A 23,616-nucleotide genomic window follows, 5' to 3' on the forward strand; every position below is an offset into this window, starting at 1 on the left:
GTTGGCTTCAGTGTCATACAGAGAACTAGTGGGAGACATCTTGAATTTGGGCAGTTCTGCTGTTCTGGTGCTCCTGTCACAGAGAGGTCTGGAAGAGAACAGCTGGGATTTGGGCAGGACCCTGTGCCATAGTGACATTAGTCAGCTGCTTCTGGTACAAAGAGAACCAGCAGGAGCTACTGGGGCTAAACCAAGCCTCTGCTTGGGGCTCAACAAGCAGATACAAAATAGTCACAACTCAGTGACATCCAGAAAGTACAGCCTAATTTATGGTGCAGAGGCTGGAGACTAGCCTGTACCACCCCTGCACCCCAGCCTACCCCAGATAACAGCAAATTGGGGAGGACAGCAAAAACTCAAGTCAGCACGCTTCTGAAAGGCCCTAAGCAATTCGGAGAGGGCCATAGAACCCCAGGACATTCTGAAAGAAACCAGAAACATGACAAGAGATAAAAATTTAAAAAAATCTCCAGCTGCCCAACATGAGAAAATAAGCCCAGGAGAAGTAAACACCGAAGAGAACAAGCACAGTAACCATCCATTGCTCGACACAGCATCAGCCGAAATTAAAAAGTACCTTCATGATCTCATAGAAGAATTTAAAGTGTACTCCTGATTCAAGTGAGACAAGATATAAAGAGATTAATTAAAGAAATGACAAGCCCCGCCCAAGAGAACACAGATGGAAGAACTGAGGAAATCAGAAAAGAAAGAGAAACTTCTGAAGAAGAATTTAAACATAACTTAGAATGCATGAAACAGATTCAAAGAGAATAATACCAGGAAACTAAAAACTCCATTGAACACTGGCAAAATACCTTGACAGAAACTAAAGACAGCCTTCTGAAACTTGAAGAGAGATTTATGGCATATGATTGTGAAAGAAAAAGCCTCTTAAAAATAACAAGGAACCAGAAAGAAGCAATTCAAAAACTAGAAGATGACAAAAAGATATATAACTTAAGAATAAAGAATGTGAGTGAGGAAGCAGGAGCAACCAATAATGAAATACAAAGAATATTCACAGATATATTAAAGCAAAATTTCCCATATTTAGCAAAAAGAAATGATATACAGATAAAAGAGGCATACAGAACACCAGCTACCTACAACCAAAACAGATCTACGCCTAGACATATAATAATAAAGATTCCAGAAATCCACCAAAAGAACAGAATATTAAAAGCAGCCAAAGAAAAGATGCAGATTACCTACAATGGGAAAACTATCAAAATAACAGCAGACCTATCAACACAAACTCTTAAGTCAAGAAGGGAGTGGAGAGAAATATTCCAAGTCCTGAAAGAAAATGATATGCAACCGAAGCTCATATACCCGTCAAAACTCTCTCTCAAAATTAATGGAGAAATAAGATATTTTCAAGACAAGGAGGAACTGTGGGAGTTCATGGCCACCAATCCAACCCTACAGAGGGTGCTGAAGGACATTACAGAGAAAGAGAGGAAGAGATACCAGGATTCCAGCAACAGTGGCAGAGAGGCCTCAATGAACAGGGCAGACAGTGGAATGAGGGAATAAGGTGGACAAATTATAGCAGAAAAGTGGAGTAGCAGACATGAGGCAGAGACGGTAAGCTATCGTCTTTAGTATAGACAGCTCTGAAACTCTATTTAAAAAAAGAAAAAGGCAGAGGTCATTGTTAATGGTGTATAAGGATTTAAAAGACATAGTAGTCTTATTGACATATTTAGTTTGAATTTAATATATACTGGTCTGTCCACTCATGTCAAATTTGAGGGCACAGACATCTTGACCCAAAAATAGCAGGTTATACCATGGTAACTATCCTTACTTTCCTATTAACTTAAACTGAAATCCTACAATACTTACATTGTCTTACTGTGACTGATCTTAATTGAATCTGAATCATAAGACTATGGGTTGGCCATGGCTGATTTTATTTGAAATTGGTATGCTTGTTAGTATCAACACTAAAAGTAGAGGCAACTACTCTGAGGATGACAAGATGTAAAGGATATCCATACTGGTATTAATTAGTAACAGCTCTCAAATCCTACAATGCTGTCAAAGTTAAGTTTTTATAAAAATAGGTGATACTATATTTAACTATAATAAGCCAGTGTGGTAGTCAAATCTATTGAAAATAACAAGAGAAAACATAGTAACTATGGAAGATCATCTATATTGTGGTCTTATATGTCTTATCCATTGCATGTTTTGCTGGGAAACTGTTTTGCTGTCTTGCTATGACTTGGTATTCCCTATAATACAGAGAGGATAGATATATATGTAGAAATTCACACATGGGTTTTTTTTCTTCTTTTTAATTATTTATGGGAACAGATTATATAATGCAAGATGTAATGAACAGATACTCTGAGGAAGAGACACTAAGAAACCCGAGGCTAATTTTGTAGCATTATGATAGAAATACTAGCAATACTATTGTTCACTGATTAGAATGACATTGGACTGGTTTCTTGAGTTCAATTTCAGCATATGTAGAGATGGGGACAGCTATCACAAAGAGAATGAGAGATGAGATGGTGGTTACTATTATCTTCCCTAATTTGGAACTTGAGGACCTAAAAAGCCTCCAATGATTTGATTATTTCTATAATATACAATAAGTATATAAGGTGGGTGAAGATGGGAACAACTATTTGTAAGAAACTAGAGACAATTAGATAGACAATGAAGATCTGCAGTGAGCTTGCTGTGAAATCTGTATTTCTTTAAATTGTTTTTTTAACTGCTTTGTTCTGTTTTGAGATGTTTAATCTTACCCTCTTTGAGATGTAAAACAAATGTGTAGGACTGACAACCATATTACTGAGCTCTTGTTCGATCATAGAGCAGAAGGGTTTGTAGGGTCACTTTATGAATGTCATTCTAAATACTTTAATTCTATAACATGAACAGCTATTTCTAAAATGACAATGTGTAACTTATCAACCAGCAATTTCTTACCATTTGTTTTTCTGTAAGTTTGTATTATTTCTACCCTCTTTTAATCTCCATGTATTCTTTTGTTTCCTTTTCATAAAAAAACAATATACAGGCAGAGGAGGGGCTGGGCGGATCTGGGGTGCCTGCATCGTCTTCTCCGTGTGTTTGGAGGACTGTGGATATCTCTGCGAGCAGGGAGGGATCGCAAGTTCCTGAGGCACCGCGGCCTGTGGTGAGTGCTCAGCACACTCTGCCCAAATCTCAGACTGTTCCGGACCCTCCAGGGTTCCGGGTGCAGTGAAGTGGAGTAGTGGGTTTGAGGCCTCTACATCTGCCTCCCCATCCCGGCTGCACTTGGAGAACTGCTGAGCTTCCGATGGGTGGGCGGGCCCACACTATCCCCCGAGCCCAGCCTGCCATGCCTAGCCATCAGTGTGCAGAGGAGGGGCTGGGCAGATCTGGGGCACCTGCATCAGCCTCTCCGTGTGTCTGGAGGACTGTGGATATCTCTGCAAGCAGGGAGGGATTGAAGGTTCCTGAGGCACCGTGGCCTGTGGTGAGTACCCTAACCCGGCTGCGATTGGAGAGCTGTGGAGCTTCCAAGGGGCAGGTGGGTGCACAGTGTCCCTGAGGCCCAGCTTGTCTGGAACTGCAGAGTTCTGAGCAGGCAGAGGAGGGCCATTGGTTCTGCAGGCCCAGTGGCTTGGGGTAGCGTGGTGCCAGAGTCTCAGTAGCTGCCAACATACAAGGGGATTTTCAACAGATCCTGAGGAAGCTTTCAAATAACACTTGAAACACAGAAATATAGGAAAATGACAAAATGAAAGACCAAATTACAACCTCAAACCTCCAGCCCATCTCAAGAAAACCTAGGAGCAATATATATAGAAGAAAATATATGCCATGCGCCTCAAATATTGGACACAATAGCTACTGAAATTAACAAGCAACTCCAGGAAGCTTTAAAGAAATTCAAACTCGAAATAATCTCCCAGATAAAAGAAGAAAAGATGAAAGAGATTCTAAATATATCTAAAGAAAACACAGATAAAAAATTGGAGGAACTAAACAAAAAGATAGAATCCCTAGACGAGCAATATAAGAAACAAACAGAATACATAATGCAGATGCACAGAGATATACAGGAAATAAAAAACTCCACTGCAAGTTGTAAAAACTGCCTTAATGAAAGTGAAGATAGAATTTCAGACCTTGAAGACAGGATTGCAGCTAGTGAACAGGAAAGGAAAGATCTTTTAAAAATAACAAGGAATCAGGAAACAACAATTCAACAACTGCAAGACGATGCAAAGAATAACATAAGAATGATAGGGATTAATGAAAAAGAAGGAGACAACATAAAGGATGTCAAGAGGATATTTAGAGAAGTAGTAGCTGAAAATTTCCCAAGCATGAGATCAGAAACTGACATCAGGATCAGTGAAGCATATAGAACTCCAAATAGTCATAACCAAAATAAAACTACACCCAGACATATAATAATCACCATCCCAGAAATCCAACAGAAGAATAGATTATTAAAAGCTGTCAGAGAGAAAAGACAGATCACTTATAAAGGAAAACCTATCAGAATCACAGCAGACTTCTCATCACAAACAATAAAGTCAAGAAGAGCATGGAGTGAAGTATTCCAGATCCTAAAGCAAAATGATTTCCAACCTAGACTGATATATGCTGCAAAACTATCATTCAGAATAGATGGTGAAATACGATACTTCCATGACAAAGAACAGCTGAAGAACTTCATGAACACCAAACCAACCCTGCAAAAAATATTGAAAGACAGTTTAGATACACAAAGGAAAAAACCACTAAGCAAAGCAAATAATTAAACAGAACAGAAAGATAAAGATGCAACAGCAGAGAGATAACATTCCTACAATAAACCAGCATTTGACAGTAATAACCATTAATGTAAATGGTCTCAATGCACCAATCAAAAGAAACAGACTAGCAGAATGGATCAAGAAACAAAATCCAACCATATGCTGTTTACAGGAAACCCATCTAACCCTGAAGGATACTCACAGACTGAAAGTCAAAGGATGGAAAACAATTCTTCATGCAGCAGGAATCCAAAAAGAGGCAGGAGTAGCCATTCTGTTTGCAGACAATGTGAACTTTAAACCAACAATGACATTAAAGGACAAAGAAGGTCACTACATACTCATAAGGGGAAAACTCCAAGAGGAAGAGATAACTATCTCAAATATATACGCACCAAACTCCAGAGCACCCAGTTATATAAAACAATTATTAACAGAAATGAAAACTCAAATTATCAGTAACACAATTGTAACAGGAGACCTTAATACGCCATTGACACCAAGGGACAGATCAACCAGACAGAAAATGAGCAAAGAAATAACAGAACTGAATCACACCTGTGAACAAATGGGTTTGATAGACATATACAGAATGTTCCACCCAACAACATCAGAATACACATTCTTCTCAGCAGTACATGGATCATTCTCTAAAATAGACCATATATTAGCTCACAGAACATATTTAAACAAATGCAAAAGAGTTGAAATCATCCCTTGCATGTTATCAGATCATAGCGCTCTAAAATTAGAAATTAATGATAAAAGATACTGCAAAAATCCCGCAAACACATGGAAACTGAATAACACACTCTTGAGTAATCAGGGGGTCACAGAAGAAATTAAAGAAGAAATTAAACAATACCTAAAAGAAAATGAAAATGCAGATACAACTTACCGGAATCTGTGGGATGCAATGAAAGCCGTCCTGAGAGGAAAATTTATTGCACTGAGTTCCCACATCAGGAAAACAGAACGAAGACAAATAAATAACTTGATGCTACACCTCAAACAGCTAGAAAAAGAAGAGCAAGTCAAGCCCAAAGCCAAAAGAAGAGAGGAAATTATAAAAATCAGAGCAGAAATCAATGCAATAGAGACTAAGAAAACAATCCAAAGAATAAACGAATCAAAGAGTTGGTTCTTTGAAAGAATAAATAAAATCGATAAGCCCCTAGCCAACCTTATTTTAAAAAGGAAGAAAAAGCTCAAATTCATGCAATAAGAAAAGAAAAAGGTGAAATCACTACAGACCCAATAGAAATACAAAAGATCAACACCTATTTCGAAACCTCTACTCTCAAAAGTTTGATAACACAGAAGAAATAGACAGATTCTTAGAAGCATATGAAGTACCAAAGCTAGATCAAGAGGAGGTAAAACTGTTGAATAACCCAATCTCTGTTAATGAAATGGAAAATGTAATTAAGTCCTTACCCACCAAGAAGAGCCCAGGCCCAGATGGATTCACTGCAGAATTCTACAAGAAATACAAAGAAGACCTAATGCCGACACTCCTCAAACTATTCAATGAAATTGAAAGGGAAGCAATCCTTCCTAAGTCATTCCTAGAAGCAAATATTACTCTAGTACCAAAACCTGAGAAAGACCCAACTAAAAAAGAGAACTATAGACCGATCTCCCTAATGAACACAGATGCAAAATCCTCAATAAAATATTGGCAAATAGGATTCAGCAAATCATCAAGAAGATTATACACCATGACCAAGTGGGATTCATCCCAGGAATGCAAGGATGGTTCAACATATGCAAATCAATAAATGTAATCCACCATATCAATAAAGCCAAAAATAAGAATCACATGATCATTTCTATAGATGCAGAAAAAGCCTTCAATAAGGTCCAACATTTATTCATGATAAGAACTTTACAGAAAATTGGAATAGATGGTCTTTACCTCAATATAATAAAGGCCATTTATGACAAACTAACAGCCAGCATCATACTAAGTGGCCAAAAATTGAAAGCCTTTACTTTAAAATCAGGCACAAGACAAAGATGTTCTTTATCACCACTCCTATTTAATATAGTACTGGAAGAGCAATTAGGCAAGAAAGAGAAATAAAAGGGGTAAAGATAAGAAAAGAAGAAGTTAAATTATCATTGTTTAGATGACATGATACTCTACATAGAAGACCCCCTAAACTCCATTGAAAGATTCTTAGATACAATAAATAAATTCAGTAATGTAGCTGGATACAAAATCAATACTCAGAAATCAATAGCATTCCTATACACGAACAACAAAATCACAGAGAGGGAAATAAGAGAAACTGGACTACTCACATTAGCAAGCAAAAATGAAATATTTAGGAATTACTCTTACGAAAGAAGTGAAAGACTTATACAGTGAAAATTATAATACACTGAAAAAGGAAATTGAAGATGATCTCAGAAAATGGAAAGACATCCCTTGCTCTTGGATAGGAAGAACAAGCATTGTGAAGATGGCCATTCTCCCAAAACTGTTATACAGATTCAATGCAATCCCAATAGAAATACCATCAACATACCTTATAGATCTAGAGAAATCACTCCTAAATTTCATCTGGAACCAGAAGAGACCTAGAATCACGAAAGCAATTCTAAGCAGCAAAGACAAAGCAGGAGGCATCACAATCCCTGACTTGAAGGTATACTACAAAGCAATGGTAGTAAAATCAACATGGTATTGGAATCAAAACAGAGCCGAAGATCAATGGAATAGATTAGAAGATACAACCACAACTACAAACACACTCAACCACCTTATCTTTGATAAAGGAGCCAAGCAGTTTCATTGGAAGAATGACAGTCTCTTTAATAAATGGTGCTGGAAAAACTGGCTCTCCATTTGCCGAAAACTAAAGCTAGACCCATGTCTATCACCATGTACTAAATTAAAATCTAAATAGGTCAAAGATCTGAATATTAAAACAGAAACACTAAATCTATTGGAAGACAAATTGGGTAGAAACCTTGGAGACATAGGAGTAGGTAAAGAATTCATGAACAGGACTCAAACCGCACGGGAAATACTTCCCAGAATCAATAACTGGGACCACTTCTTATTAAAAAGTTTCTGCATGTCAAAAGAAATCTCCAGCATAGTGAAAAGAAAACCCACAAACTGGGAAAAGATTTTAGTGAACTCTCTCTCAGACAAGGGACTCTTGTCTAAAACATATAAAGAATTAAAAAAACTCAGACCTCCAAAATTCAAAGATCCAATCCAAAAATGGGCATCCGAGATGAATACGCAATTCTCAGATGAAGAAATGTAAATGGCAAATAAATACATGAAAAAATATTCATCATCATTGGTCATTAGAGAAATGCAAATTAAAACCACACTGAGATACCATCTCACTCCTGAAAGAATGGCCAGGATCAAGAAAACCAACAACAACAAATGCTGGAGAGGCTGTGGGGAAAAACGAACTCTCCTGCACTGTTGGTGGGAGTGTAGACTGGTACAGCCTTTGTGGAGGTCTGTCTGGAGATTTCTCAAAAAGTTGGGATTGGAAGTCCCATTTGTTCCAGCTATTCCACTTCTAGGCATATTCCCAGAAGAACTGAAAGCAACATACCACAGTGATATATGTGCACCTTTTTTTATAGCAGCACAATTTGTAATCGCCAGATCTTGGAAACAACCCAAGTGTCCATCAACTGAGGAATGGATAAAAAAGTTGTGGTATTTCTATACAATGGAGTATTATTCAGCTATAAAGAAGGATCACATTGAGATATTTATCAATAAATGGGCGCAGCTTGAGACCATACTCATAAGTGAAATAAATCAATCTCGCATGTGTGAATACTGAATAGTTTCCCTAATGTAAGTAATGATTCAAATATATGAAAATATGTGGTTAATCATGATTCCCCATTATATGTCCTTGAGGCGTTATATAGTTTTCACTTATTAATTGGAATGGCTTTATTCTGGGCTTCTTGATATGGAAATATTTGAAGCTATAGTATATGAAGTTTTATACAAATATTTCAAGGAAAAAGACACTATGGTAACTACTATTAAGTCGGGTTATTTGGTGGTAAAGCACTAGGTTGCTGAAACAGTCATGCTTTGACCTCTATTGTTATATTGTTATGTCCTGTTTTATCTCAATCTCTCCCTTATTCTTTAAAAAAATTATTTAGTTGTTTCTTATGTTTGTTTTAATTAAGGGGAAAATTTATAAAAAATTAGCAGGATATATAATAGTAACTCTTTTTGATTTCCTATTAACTTGTTTTGAAGTCCTGTAATGATCTTGTTTTGACTGATTAGACTCTGTTCCATTCTGTATGATAGTATCAAGTTTGAGGGTATAGGCAACTACTTTGAAGGCAATAAGATTCACTAAGATGCCCATTCTGGTTTGACTATTATCTCCTTTGGAAGTCCTGTAATGTTTACAATGCCTAAGTTTTATTGGTCTTGTTCTCTACTGTTTTGTCCAACTTTATAATATCTAATGAGATAGACAATTCTTTTTAAGGAAACAAGAGACATCGTTGATAACCACTGTTGATAACCTTGTACTCTGTTTTACATCATGTGCTATGTCTATCCTTGGTTTTGACTGACAGCTTTGTTTTGCCAAATTTGACTTTATTCTCTCCCCCCCAAAAAAGTAATAAGAACTAAGGAGTAATAAAATCCAAAATGTGTAAATTTTGTTGTAAAAAAGAGAGGGGAAATTAAAGAGCTCTAACAGATATAACAGCAAGTGTGTTTAGGGGTGTTAAATAGCTGACTATATTAATGTTTTTGGATCATTGAACACAGCTGTTTGCAGTCTCTCTGTTTGAATGTCCACTTTGTATTCTTTGATACTGTGATTTGAGCAACTATTTCTAAGATGATAACATGTAATCTATTAACAGGTGATTTCTTACTTTTTTTGTTTTTTGTAGTTCTGTATTACATGTACCCTTACACTGCTTTGTTTTGTTTTCAGTTTTTCTCTTTTTCCTTTTAAATAGAATTTAAAAAAAAAAAATACACCATGTAGGGTAACAATTAAGTAGAATGAAAAGGAAGCAACATGAAATTACTACAAGGACAAGAATAGATCAATACCTATCAGTCATAACTGTCATGTAACTAGACTAATCAATCAAAAGTCCTGGATTAGTAGTGTGGACTAAGAAATAAAATTCAAAAGTATGCTGTATGCAAGAAATACACGTGCCTGTAAAGCCACATTGAGACAGGAAGATCACTGTGAGTTCAAGACCTTCCTGAGCTACATAAACAAGTTTAAGGGCAGCCTGTGATACATAGTGAGACTCTGCAACAACAAATAAACAAACCAACAAACAAAGACATTCATACAACAATTCCATGGATTAAAACTCAAGGTGTGCAAAACCATATTCCATGCAAAACAAGCAGGACGGGTAATCCTATTTTCAAGGCAAAGCTACTCAAAGGAGACATGCACACACAAAAACAGAAAGAAAGAAGAAAAACAAATGTTACATTAGTTAATGTGTTTAGTCAATAGAAAGAGATAACACACCAAGCCACAGTGACTCAACTATGTAAAAAAAAACTAATGACAAAATGTAAATAAACATCAATACAATTTTTAGTTGGGAATCTCCATAAACCATTATCACAAACTCTTCAACTAAACAAAATTATATTGACAAAGAAGTGTCAAAGTTGAGCCCAAAGTAATAACAGAATATTAAAAGCTGTTAGAAAAGACATTTAAAGGAAAACCAACCAAAATCACAGGAAACTTTTCAACACAAACAATGGAGTAAAGAAGAGCGTGAGACGAAGTATTTCAGATCCTAAAGGAAATGGCTTCAAACCCAAACTGATGTACCTTGCCAAACTGTCCTTCAAAATGGATGGAGAAATAAGATCCTCCATGACAAAGAATAGCTGAAGAACATCATGATCACCAAATCAAGCCTGCAAAGAATACTGAAAGACATTATAGGAAAAAACCACTAAGCAAGGAAGACACTTAAACAGAATGGAAAGGTAAAGAGGCAACAGCAGAAAGATAATGTCAACAATAAACCAATATATAACAGTTAATTTACATTAATTTATATTAATGTAAATGGTCTCAACATACCAATTAAAAGAAACAGACTGGCAGAATGGATAAGGAAACAAATCCAACTGTATGCTGTCTACAAGAAACCCATCTAACCCAAAAGGAAATTCATAGACTGAAAGTCAATGATTGGAGAACAATATTTTATGCAACAGGTCCAAAAAAAATAGTGGAGGTAGTTATTCTGTTTGCAGACAATGTGAACTGCAAATCAAGAATGATGCAAAGATAAAGAAGGTCACTACATATTAGGGTAAAACTTCAAGAGGAAGAGATAACAATCTTAAATATATATGCACCAAATTCCAGAGCACCCTGCTATATAAACAAGTATTAACAAAAGTGAAAAATCAAATTAGCAGTAATACAATTATAATGGGAGACTTTAACACACCATTGACACCAAGGGACAGATCAACCAGACAGAAAATCAGCAATGAGATAACAGAACTGAATCAAAACTGGGAACAAATGGACTTCATAACCATATACACTGTGTTCCATCCAACAACATCATAATATACATTATTCTAAGCAGTACATGGTACACACTCTAAAAAAGACCATATAGTAGCCCACAGAAAATATTTAAGTAAATGTAAAAGAATTGAAATTATCCCACACATGTTATCGGATCTTAGAGCCTTGAAACTAGAAACTAATGATAAAAGAAACTCCAAAAACTCTACAAACATATGGAAATTGAATAATACACTCTTGAGCAATCAGTGGGTCACAGAGGAAATTAAAGAAGAAATTAAACAATACCTACAAGTAAATGAAAATACAAATGCAACTTACTAGAATCTGTGGGATGCAATGAAAGCCATCCTCAGAAGAAAATTTATTGCACTGAGTTCCCACATCAGAAAAACAGAATGAATACAAATAAATAACCTGATGTTACACCTCAAACATCTAGAAAAAGAAAAGCAAGTCAAGCCCAAAGCCAAAGGAGGGAGAAAATTATAAAATCAGAGCAGAAATCAATGCAATAGAGTAAGAAAACAATACAAAGAATAAATGAATGAAAGAGTTGGTCCTTTGAAAGAATAAATAAAACTGATAAGCCCTTAGCCAATCTTATTTTAAAAAGGAAACAAGCTGAAATTCATGCAACAAGGAGTGAAAAATGTGAAATCACTACAGACTCTGTAGAAATACAGAAGATCATCAACACCTATTTCAAAAACCTCTACTCTCATAGGTTCTATAACACAGAAGAAATGCACAGATTCCAAGAAACATATGAACTACCAAAGCTGGATCAAGAAGCTATAAATATGCTTAATAACCCAATTTCTATTAATGGAACTGAAAATATAATTAAGGCGTTACCTACAAAGAAGAGCCCAGGCCCAGATGGATTCATTTTGAAATTCTACAAGAAATACGGAGACGACTTAATGCCCATACTCCTCAAACTCTTCAATGAAATCAAAAGGGATGTAATTCTTCCTAAGTAGTTCCTGGAAGCAAATATTACTCTAGTACCAAAACCTGAGAAAGACCCAACTAAAACAGAGAACTACAGGTCAATCTCCCTAATGAATGTACATGCAAAAATTCTCAATAAAATATTGGCAAACAGGATGCAGCAAATCGTCAAGAAGAATAAACACCACAACCAATTGATCCAAGGCACGCAGGGATTGTTCAATGTACACAAATCAATAATTGTAATCCACCATATCAATAGATCCAAACCTAAGAATCACATGATGATTTATATAGATGCAAAAAGTGCTTTTGATAAAGTCCAACCCTCATTCATGATAAGAACCTTACAGAAAATTGGAATAGATGGTTTTTACTTCAATATGATAAAGGACATCTATGAAAAACCAACAGTCAACATCATACTACATGGCCAAAAACTGAAAGCCTTTCTGAAAATCAGGCACACAAGACAAGGATGACCCTTATAACTGCTCCTATTCAACTTAGTAATGGAAATAGTAGCCACAACAATTAGATAATAGAAAGAAATAAAAGGAGTAAGATAGGAAAAGAGGAAGTTAAATTATCATTATTTGCAGACGATATGATACTCTATACAGAAGACCCCCAAAACTCCATTGAAAGACTCCTAGATATAATAAATTGAGCAATGTAGCTATATACAAAGTCAATACTCAAAAATCAATAGCATTCCTATACACTAACAACAAAATCACTTAGAGAGAAATAAGAGAAGCCACGTCCTTCACACTAGCATCCAAAAAATGAAATACTTTGGAATTAATATCACAAAAGAAGTAAAACATCTATACAGGGAAAATTATAATATGCTGAAAAAAGAAATCAAAAAGGATCTAAGAAAATGGAAAGACATCTCTTTTTCATAGATAGGAGAATAAATATTGTGAAAGTCACCATTCTCCCAAAACTGTTATACAGATTCAGTGTAATCCCAATGAAAATACCATGAAAAAACCTCATAGATCTAAAGAAATCACTCCTAAAATTCATCTGGAACCAGAAGTGACCTAGAATAGCAAAAGCAATTCTAAACAGGAAAGGCAATTCTAAACAGCCAAGGCAAGGCAGGGGGCATCAAAATCCCTCACTTGAAGTTATAGTATAAAGCTACTGTAATAAAATCAACATGGTGCTAGAATAAAAACAGATCTGAAGATTAATGGAATAGATTAGAAAATACAACCACAGCTACCAACACACTCAACCACCTTACTTTAGATAAAGGGGCCAAATATGTTCACTGAAAGAACATCAGTCGCTTTAATACATGGTGCTGGAAAAAATTGGCTCTCCATGTGGCAAAAACTAAAACTAGAACCGTGCATATCACCACTTCCTAAACTAAAATCTAAATGGATCAGAGATCTGAATACTAAAACAGAAACACTAAATCTGTTGGAAGACAAATTGGTTAAAAATCTCCAAGACATAGGGGTAGGTAGAGAATTCATGAACAGGAATCAAACCTCACAGGAAATATTCCTAGAATGAATAATAATGAATATCATGTCTGATTTTAAAAGTTCCTGCATGTCAAAAGAAATCTCCAGCATAGTGAAAAGAAAACCCACAAACTTGGGGTTCTTAGTGAACTGTCCCTCAGGCAAAGGACTTCTGTCTAAAACATTTAAAGAATTTTTAAAAATCAGACGCCCAAAATTCAAACATCCAATCCAAAAATGGGCATCCAAGATGATTACACAGTTCTCAGATGAAGAAATAAAAATGGGAAATAAACACATGAAAAAATGTTTATCATCATTAGTCATTAAAGAAATGCAAATTAAAAACACACTGAGATTCCATCTCACTCCAGAAAGAATGGTCACGATCAAGAAAACTACCAACAACAAATGCTGGAGAGGCTGTGGGGAAAAAGGCACTCATCTGCACTGTTGATGGGAGTATAGATTGGGGCAACCACTGAGGAGGTCAGTCTGGAGATTTCTCAAAAGGCTGGAATTTTAACTCCCATTTGACCCAGCTGTACCACTTCTAAGCATATTCCCAGAACTAAAACATCATAACACAGTGATATGTGTGTACCCATGTGTATAGCAGCACAGTTTGTAATAGCCAGATCTTGGAAATAACCTAAGTGTCTGTCAACTAAGGAATGGATAAAAAAGATGTGGTATTTTTATACAATGGAATAGTACTCAGCTATAAAGAATGATCACATTGAGATATTTATAAATAAATGGATGCAACTTGAGACCATACTCATAAGTGAAATAAATCAAACTCACATCTATAAATCCTGTGTAGTCTCCCTAGAGTAAGAAATGGTAAGTGTATATAAGATTTTATAGTAGTCATGATTCCCCATTATATGGCTTTGAAGCCTTGTAATGTTTTCATTCATTAGTTGGTATGGTTTTATTCTGTTTTGTTAGATTTTATTATGTATGATGGGATGAACAGTTATTTTGAAGAAAACAAGACATTATGGTAGCCATTGCTGATGTAATATCTTGTTTTGAAGCCCTACGATGCTTTTGTTCTTCGGTTTCCATTGGTTCTATCATGTTGTGTTCTATTGCATTTTGATATGTGTGATAGTATAAACAAATTTTTATGGAAAATGAGATAATACAGTAGCCACTGTTCATTTTCTGTTATTTGGTTCTGAATGCCTTATAATACTTTCCTTCTCGTCAATAGTTTTAGACTATTTGGTTGTGCTTGATACTATTATATGTGAAAGTATGATTAACTATTTCAAAGTAAGAGACATTATGGTTGCTACTGCTAATATCCAGTTGTCTGCTACTGATCTGCTGTGTTGCTTACATTGTTCTGTTCTGATGTTCTTTGTACTGTACTGTTTTCTCTTAATCTCTTTAAAGTAATATAAAATAAATTTTAAGAAAACAATGAAGAGACAACCTTTAAAATGCAAGCCAAACATGCTCAGCCACTCCACAGGCAGAGGACAAGCATCAAGAGTACAGACCTACCCAAGAAAACTCACTCAATGAACTGGCAACTGAAATGAAATGATACTTCTTATAAGTACAAATGGCCAATAAAAGCATGGAACTCATCATTGCTTCTGAAAATCAGATAAATACAAATTAATACTAAACCCAGATAGCATTTTATCTTAGAAAGAATGGTTACCAAAAAAACCCTAATTATAAATGGTAATGAAAAAGGTGGAGAGATTTTTCTACACTGATAAAGGTAATGTAAACCGTTATGAACACTATGGTAATCGGAGTGGTGATTCCTAAAAAACTAAAAATACAAATCCACCTGAGCTATGACCCTTGTAGAAATCTTCCAAAATAATTAAAATCATGCTACACGAATACATAGGTACCTATGTTTACAGCAGCACAATTTGAACAGCCACATCTGTAAAATAGTGTATACATACATCAGCAGAAGAATGTATAAGGAAAATAGTATCCATACACAATGGAACACTGCACTGTGATAAAGACAGCTAACCTTGAGGAACTCATAGATAAATGAATGCAACTTGAGGATATAAAGTTCTTTGAAATAAGTCTGAAACACAAGTTCAAATATTTTCTGGTTTCTCTTATATGAGCATACTTCTCCAAATTGCATACTTTGCTTTTCCAAATATTTTATATGCCAATTTATTTCATTTATGTTACTAGCTCATTTTCAATCACTGAAAAGAAACATTTACACTTTTTCCTTTTTATATGAAGCATTTAGGCTTATGTTTTGTACTCTGAGGAAGTTCCATGAACATAGCAATACACAGTGTTTTTCCTTATTGTTTTACTACAAAAGTTATTCTTCTCATTAAAAAGCAGACATCAGTCAAAATTACTCAATAATAGCGCATGACTTGTACTGCACAGTATTCCTTATGTTGCCCAATCCAAATAATTTTTCTATCTGATGGTTTGTGTTGATCTTTTTCATTATACACCAGTCACTAAGGTAGTCTTTCAGCTACTGACTTATTTGACTTATTACCACTCCACAACACTGCTGAACTCTTGTTTAAAAAAAGAACAACCATACCTTTCCGGCTCATTCACCACATTCTTTGTTTCTGTCTTTTTTAACAATGCTGCTGCTTCCATTCTGTTTTCCCTTAGAGCAAGCATAAGTGGTGTGAGGCCTTCCTGTGGAGAAGCAGAAACAATTTAAAACCCACACAACTGCCTGCTTCTCAGCTGAACTGAACAGCTTGTGAAGGACCCTGACTGTTAACCTGATATAGATAACAACACACAGCAGTCTCTTCCTTCTCACTCCCAGTGCTTCCACACGTGCTGCCCTGCCATACCCTCTGCAGTGCATGCTCTCTGCCCACAGTGGCTACAGAAACCCCAGGGTCACAACTCGCTCCAGTCACTGGTTCCAAGGGTCTTTCCATCACAGCCTTTATCATGGTACTCAGAGTTATGTAACATCTCTCGCTTCAATCAAATGCACCTTGAGGGCAGGGGCTGTATCTTTTTTCTCAGTAACTTCAACCATAATGCACAGTCAAAAATGATTGAAGGATTTGGATTAAATTAATGAGTTAAATTATCATCCCTAGGCAGAAATTCTCAGCCTATCTTCCAAAGAATCATTTTCCATGACTTCTATGTCTCAACAGATTTGATAATCATCTGTTTGAGAAATTATAAAACTGTATTATTTCTTCAGTATTAAAATCTCTTTACCTTTGCTTTACTCGTATTCAACACTACTTGTCTTCTGCCAAATATCAACACCTGAGGAATTAACAGTTTCAGGGAATTAACAGGGACTTAACAGTTTGGGTACCATGCAAAGCAGTTAGGCAGGAAACTTGCTGAATTCTCCACCTGGTGACAGGATCCAACTATAATTCTTAACCATTCCAGCTTTCAAGGAGTACCCCCATTACATGGTCACTCAATTGTGAGATCAGCCCCAAGTGAACTTGGATCACTTCTTATTAAACCAGTTACGGCTTTCTGTCCTATTATTAGATGAAAATATTATCTCAGCTGTTAGAAAGATGAGTACAAAACTTCACTTCTCATATATAACAGCAATCCTGGGATCCCCATGCATAACTATTGCTTTTAATAAGTTTTATTCTGGTTCCATTTCAATTACCAATGTTATACAAATCAAATGTAAAATATGGTTCATCAATAAAGATTCTAATACTGCTCAATTTGGATTTTAACATAATAAATAAATTATAACACTGCTCAGGATGGATTTTCTCATAATGAATAAATTCTAATACTGCATAATATGAAAATTTTCATACCACTAAATATGAAAATTGTATCACAATGAAACTCAGTAAGACACATATTTTTAAGGGGCAAGACTGAAATGAAAGATACAAAATTCGTGGTAACAAGCATAAATTATTCAGTTGTGATTATAATTATTAATGTCTACAGGCATTCTGATAGGAACATGATTATTTATAGCATATGGGAACAATTTTAAACAATTTCTAAATTCCATTCCATTTCTAAATATTTATTCTTAAATATAGATTACATTTTTTTTTGTCTTTTTCCTTTTTTATCAGTACCAGGGATCAACCTCATGAGCACTCACTTGCAAGGCAGGCGCTTATGCCGCTGAGATAAAACCCCAGCACTTAGATTACATTCTTATAAATGAATAAAAGATATTCTGAAATTCCAGAATCTTTATTAAAATATACCATCTTTTAAGAGCTGCAAACTCTCACAGAGGCACAATCAGTAGTGTGCACAGGGAAACACAGAGGTGGGTCTGTAAAAGGGCACTTGCATGGTCACACAGGCTCTGAAGACAGGACAGTCCCTTCTCTCTGAGCATCTTCAACTTCAAATTTGGAGCAGGGTTCTGAAACCTCCTTGTGAGTTCAATTGATGAAGGAAAACTGCATAGAGCTAAGAGCCACGTTTAAGTCACAGAGTTTTGCTTTTACCTATGGTATGCATGGGCTGCCAAATGGTTGTGTACAAAGCAAGCATTTCTGTGTAAAATTCTTGCATTAACATCATGTTTTACCAAAAAAGTGAGGTCCTACCATGAAATAAAAAGCATTATAACTATTTCAATAATTTTTCAACACTTATACTTATCCTCCATTTGTATGCAGGTCTCCCTGCTGTTAAACAGTTTCAAAGGAGCGCTGAAAAGAAATTACCACAACAATTCCCAGCTGCATAGGGTGGTACAACCCCATAAGCTTATCACTCTGTGAGGCTAGGAAGAGGGATCCAAGTTCATGTCTGATTTCTGCCTCTGAAACTTAGTGAAACACTGTCTCAAATTTAACAGGGGGTGAGCAGTGATGAATGGTGGGGATGCAGCTCAGTGAGAAGGTCCTAGGTGCAATCCTCCATTACCCCCCCAACACACACACACACTAAGAAATAAGCAATACGAATTTAAAAAGCATTCCCATCTCTGTTCTTACAATTTCATTGATTTCTGCCAGGGCTTTCTTAACTGAATACAGTGACATAGTCTGTCACATGCCTCAACTAAATACAGATTCAAGGTGGACATTGTTCAAATTCCTGAAAATCTACATTTGTCAGCTTTGTGCCACTAGTGATTATAATGAGAGCCAGTAATGATAACAAAGAGATGTGGAATTCATCAAGATTAAGCCTTAACCATTAGTGAATTAATACAGAGCTTACCAGTGGCACTGAATGACCACAGGGGGGAAGGAAAGTGGTGGATTCTGCACAACAATAGGTTACACTGATGATACTCCTTTTCACTTCCCATTGACAGTTGTAGAGAAAGACAAAAGGAACTTGGCCTGATTTTGTTGGAAAGGAGAGATTAGAAGGAAGTGGTATTTAATCCAACTCATCTAGAGATTTCTTCAGTTTCTGAGAATTAGGAATTCACCATTAAACATGCCTGTCCATTAAATGCTTCTGAGCTACGTCAGAATCTTGAGGAAATATTTTGAAATATCCATGTCAGGGCTTAAGACATTTACTGAACCCAAATCTCCAGGGCAGAGCCTCAACTGTTTCAAACCTTTCTCCTGACCACAGAAACGCACAAGTCTAGATGAGGACTAGAGAACCTAGAAGATGACATCAGTCTCATCTCTCATCTACACAGCCACTACTTTTTACTAGTTGAGAATTTAGACAAAAGGAGGGAAGGTGAGAGACAGGTACTCCATGGAAGCTCCATTTAATCCTCTTGGCTCAGGGCAGAACAGGGACTAGTACATTCAAAATACAACTGATCTCATCATACAAGCTCCTTAACTCCCAGCTCCCAGCAAGACATCATATGTTTGAAAGGACAATTCAGATTCTTATCTTAGTTGCGGTTTCTGACTGAAAAGGAGAGGATCTTTCTTAATTATTCTTTCATTTCCCTTGTTTCTTAATTAATTACCATTCATGCATGCCAAACTGGATTGCTGGAGTTCTCCTAAAATTTCAGGTTTACAATATATGATTCTCAATAAATGGGCGCAGCTTGAGACCATACTCATAAGTGAAATAAATCTATCTCGCATGTGTGAATACCGAATAGTTTCCCTAATGTAAGTAACGATTCAAATATATAAAAGTATGTGGTAATCATGATTTCCCCATTATGTGGCCTTGAAGCCTTATAAAGTTTTCACTTATTAACTTGGAAAGGCTTTATTCTGGGCTTCTTGATATGGAAATATTTGAAGCTATAGTATATGAAGTTATATTCAAATATTTCAAGGAAAAAGACAGACACTATGTTAACTGCAAGTAAGTCGGGTTATTTGGTGGTGAAGCACTAGGTTGCTGAAATTGTCATGCTTTGACCTGTATTGTTATGTTGTTATGTCCTCTTTTATCTCAATCTCTCCCTTATTCATTAAAAAGATTATTTAGTTATTTTTTATGGTTTTTTTAATTAAGGGGAAAATTTTTAAAAATTAGCAGGATATATTATAGTAACTTTTTTTGATTTCCTGTTAACTTGTTTTGAAGCCCTGTAATACTCCCACGATCTTGTTTTAACTGATTAGACTCTGTTCCGTTCTGTATGATAGTATCAAGAGTATAGGCAACTACTTTGAAGGCAATAAGATTCACTAAGATGCCCATTCTGGTTTGACTATTATCTCCTTTGGAAGTGCTGTAATGTTTACAATGTTTAGGTTTTATTGGTCTTGTTCTCTACTGTTTTGTTCAACTTTATAATACCTAATGAGATAGACAATTCTTTTTAAGGAAGCAAGAGGCATTATGGTAACCATTGTTGATAACCTTGTACTCTGTTATTACATCATGTACTGTGTCTATCCTTGGTTTTGACTGACAGCTTTGTTTTCCCATATTTGACTTTATTCTCTTCCCAAAAAAACAGTAATAAGAACTAAGGAGTAATAAAACCCAAAATATATAATTTTGTTGTAAAAAAGAGAGGGAAAAAAAGTGCTCTACAGGATATAACTGCAAGTGTGTTTAGGGGTGTTAAATAGCTGACCATATTAATGTTTTTGGTTGGATCATTGAACACAACTGTTTGCAGTCTCTCTGTTTGAATGTTCACTTTGTATGCTTTGATACTCTGACTTGAGCAGATATCTCTAGGATGATAATGTGTAATCTATTAACTGGTGATTTCTTAGTGTTTTTTTTTTTTGTAGTTCTTTATTACTTGTACTCTTAAACTGCTTTGTTTTGTTTTGGTTTTTCTCTTTTTCCTTTTAAATAAAATTTAAAAAAAACAATTATATGGTTTTCTTTTCTACTAAGAATTTTTAAGAGGATGGAAATGTAGCTCAGCATCACACAGTGCCTGGCTGGTAGGTGCAAGATTCAGAGTTTGACTGCCACTATTGAAAAAAGCATGTAAAAAGAAAAATAAAAAAAAAAAAAACAGAATAAAGAGTTTTTATTCTCAAGCTAGGTACAGCCAGTAATCACTGCACTATGGGAATATGAGGCAGGCACATCGCATGTTCAATCTCAAATAAGACAACTTCATATCCTACCAAAAATAAAACATAGCACAGTTGAACAAGAGACACAGCTCTGTGTGAAGGGTCTGTGTTCAATTTCCAGTAATAAGTAGAAAAAAACAAATTTTATTCCTAAAATTGAAGAGCATCTTATCTATGCACATGAACCAGAAACTATATTCCTTCAGTAGCAACTAATCAACAACCAAACACTATTGGCTTGCATTATTTCTAATCATTTTTCCTTGTCATTTTTCCCATTTAAGTCAAGTCACCAAAAATGGATCATTTTTATGAACTGTCAACAGCAACAACATTTCCACTTATTCTAAAATACTGTTGTTCTACAACAGAAAAAAAACCACCTGGTAGGACAAGCAGAAATCAAAGAACTGGAACACAACATGGCAAAGTCAAGCCAGTACATACCACTGATATGCATAAATGTAAACGGTCTCAATTCACATATCAAAAGAAATAGGTTGAAAGAATGGATCAAGAAACATGATCCCACAGTATGCTGTATACAAGAAACACATCTGACCACACTGAAATTAGAAATTAATGGCAGAATAATTGTGAAACCTGTATAATTACATGGAAATTAAATCACAACCCTTTGAAGAACCAGTGGGCCACAGATAAAGAAGAAATAAAGCAATAGCTACAAATCAATGAAATGCAGACACAACATACTGTAATCTATGGGACGCAATGAAAGCAGACTTAAGAAGGAAATATATATCAATAAATTGTTATATCAAAAAAAAAGAACGACAACAAATAAACAACCTAATGCTTCATCACAAGCTTCTAGAAAAAGAAGAGTAAGTTAAACCCAAAGCTCATACAAGAGAGGAAACTGTAAAGATTAGAGCAGAAATCAATGCAATGGAAATTTAAAAAACAGTACAAAGAATTAATGGAACAAAAAACTGGTTTTTTGAGAGACTAAACAAAATTGACAAGCTTCTAGCTAACCTTATTAAGAAAAAGCCTAAATTCAGGCAATAAAGACCAAAAAGGGGGAAATTACTACAGATCCCATGCAAATTCAAAACATCATGAATACCTACTTTGAAAATCTCTACTCACATAGCGTGGGAAATACAGAGGAAATGGACAGATTTCCAGAACCATATGAACTATCAAAGCTCAACCAAGAAGATACAGCAAATTTAAATAATCCGGTATCAACTATTGCAATTAAAATTATAATTAAAAACTTACCAACAAAGAAAAGCCCACATCCTGCGGATTCATGGCTAAATTCTACAAAAAATTTAGAGAACTTCTCCTTAAACTGCTTAAACACTTCAATGAAAATGAAAAGGAAGCAATCCTCCCTAAATCATTCCTGGAGGCAAGTATAACTCTCATACCAAAACCAGAGAAAGACCCAACCAAAAAGGAGAACTATAGGCCAATCTCACTAATCAACAGTCATGCAAAGATTCCCAATAAAATACTGGCAAGAATAGAATGCAGCAAAGAATCAAGAGATTATACATAATGACCAAGTGGGGTTCACTCCAGGAAGGCAGGAATACTTTAACATATGCAAATCAATAAATGTAATACAATCCATCAACAGAGCCAAAAACAAAAACCGCATGGTCGTCTTCACAGATGCACAAAAAGCTTTTGATAAAGCCCAACACATGTTCATGATAAAAACCTTTCAGATACTCAGAACACGTGGTGTCTACCTCAATCTTATGAAGCCAATCTATGACAAATCAATAGCCAACATTATACTAAATGGACAAAAGCTGAAAGCTTTTACTTTAAAATCAGAAACAAGACAAGGATGTCCACTTTCACCATTCCTATTCAAATACGTTCTGGAAACACCAGCCAGGGTAATCACACAAGAGAGAGAAATAAAATGAATAAATATAGGAAAGGAAGAAGTTAAATTATCACTATTTACAAGTGACATGATACTCTATGTAGAAGACCCAAAAATTTCCATTAGAAGACTGTTAGAAATAATTAAAAAATTGAGTAGTGTAACTGGATCCAAAGTCAAAACTCAAAAACAAATAGCATTCCTGTACTCAACCAAAAAAAACTCACCGAGAGAGAATTTATGGAAATATCACCTTTCACAATAGCATCTAAAATAATGAAATACTTAGGAACCAAGCTAACTAAGAATGTAAAAGACCTATTTGCTGAAAATTATGCTACACTACAGAGGGAGATTGAAGAGGATATTACAAAATGGAAGAGTATTCCTTGTTCTTGGCTAGGAAGACTCAATATTGTGAAAATGGCCATACTCCCAAAACTGTTCTACAGATTTCATGCAATTGCAATCAGAATACCATTAACGTGCCTCACAGAGCTAGAGAAGACACTC

The 23,616-nt window shown here is 35.5% G+C and overlaps 1 protein-coding gene across 1 annotated transcript in view; it reads right to left on the reverse strand.

Moving 5' to 3' along the window:
- Nucleotides 1–23,616, reverse strand: part of LOC101789221 (ankyrin repeat domain-containing protein 27-like) — a 103,072-nt gene that overhangs the window by 29,908 nt on the left and 49,548 nt on the right. The window contains exon 15 of the mRNA XM_063254146.1: nucleotides 16,355–16,458. Coding sequence (XP_063110216.1) covers nucleotides 16,355–16,458 — 104 coding nt within the window. The remainder of the gene's footprint in view (nucleotides 1–16,354; nucleotides 16,459–23,616) is intronic.

Source organism: Cavia porcellus, unplaced genomic scaffold (assembly GCF_034190915.1).
Source record: "Cavia porcellus strain 051 isolate PalLab524CR breed Dunkin Hartley unplaced genomic scaffold, mCavPor4.1 scaffold_8, whole genome shotgun sequence".
Classification (NCBI taxonomy): domain Eukaryota; kingdom Metazoa; phylum Chordata; class Mammalia; order Rodentia; family Caviidae; genus Cavia; species Cavia porcellus.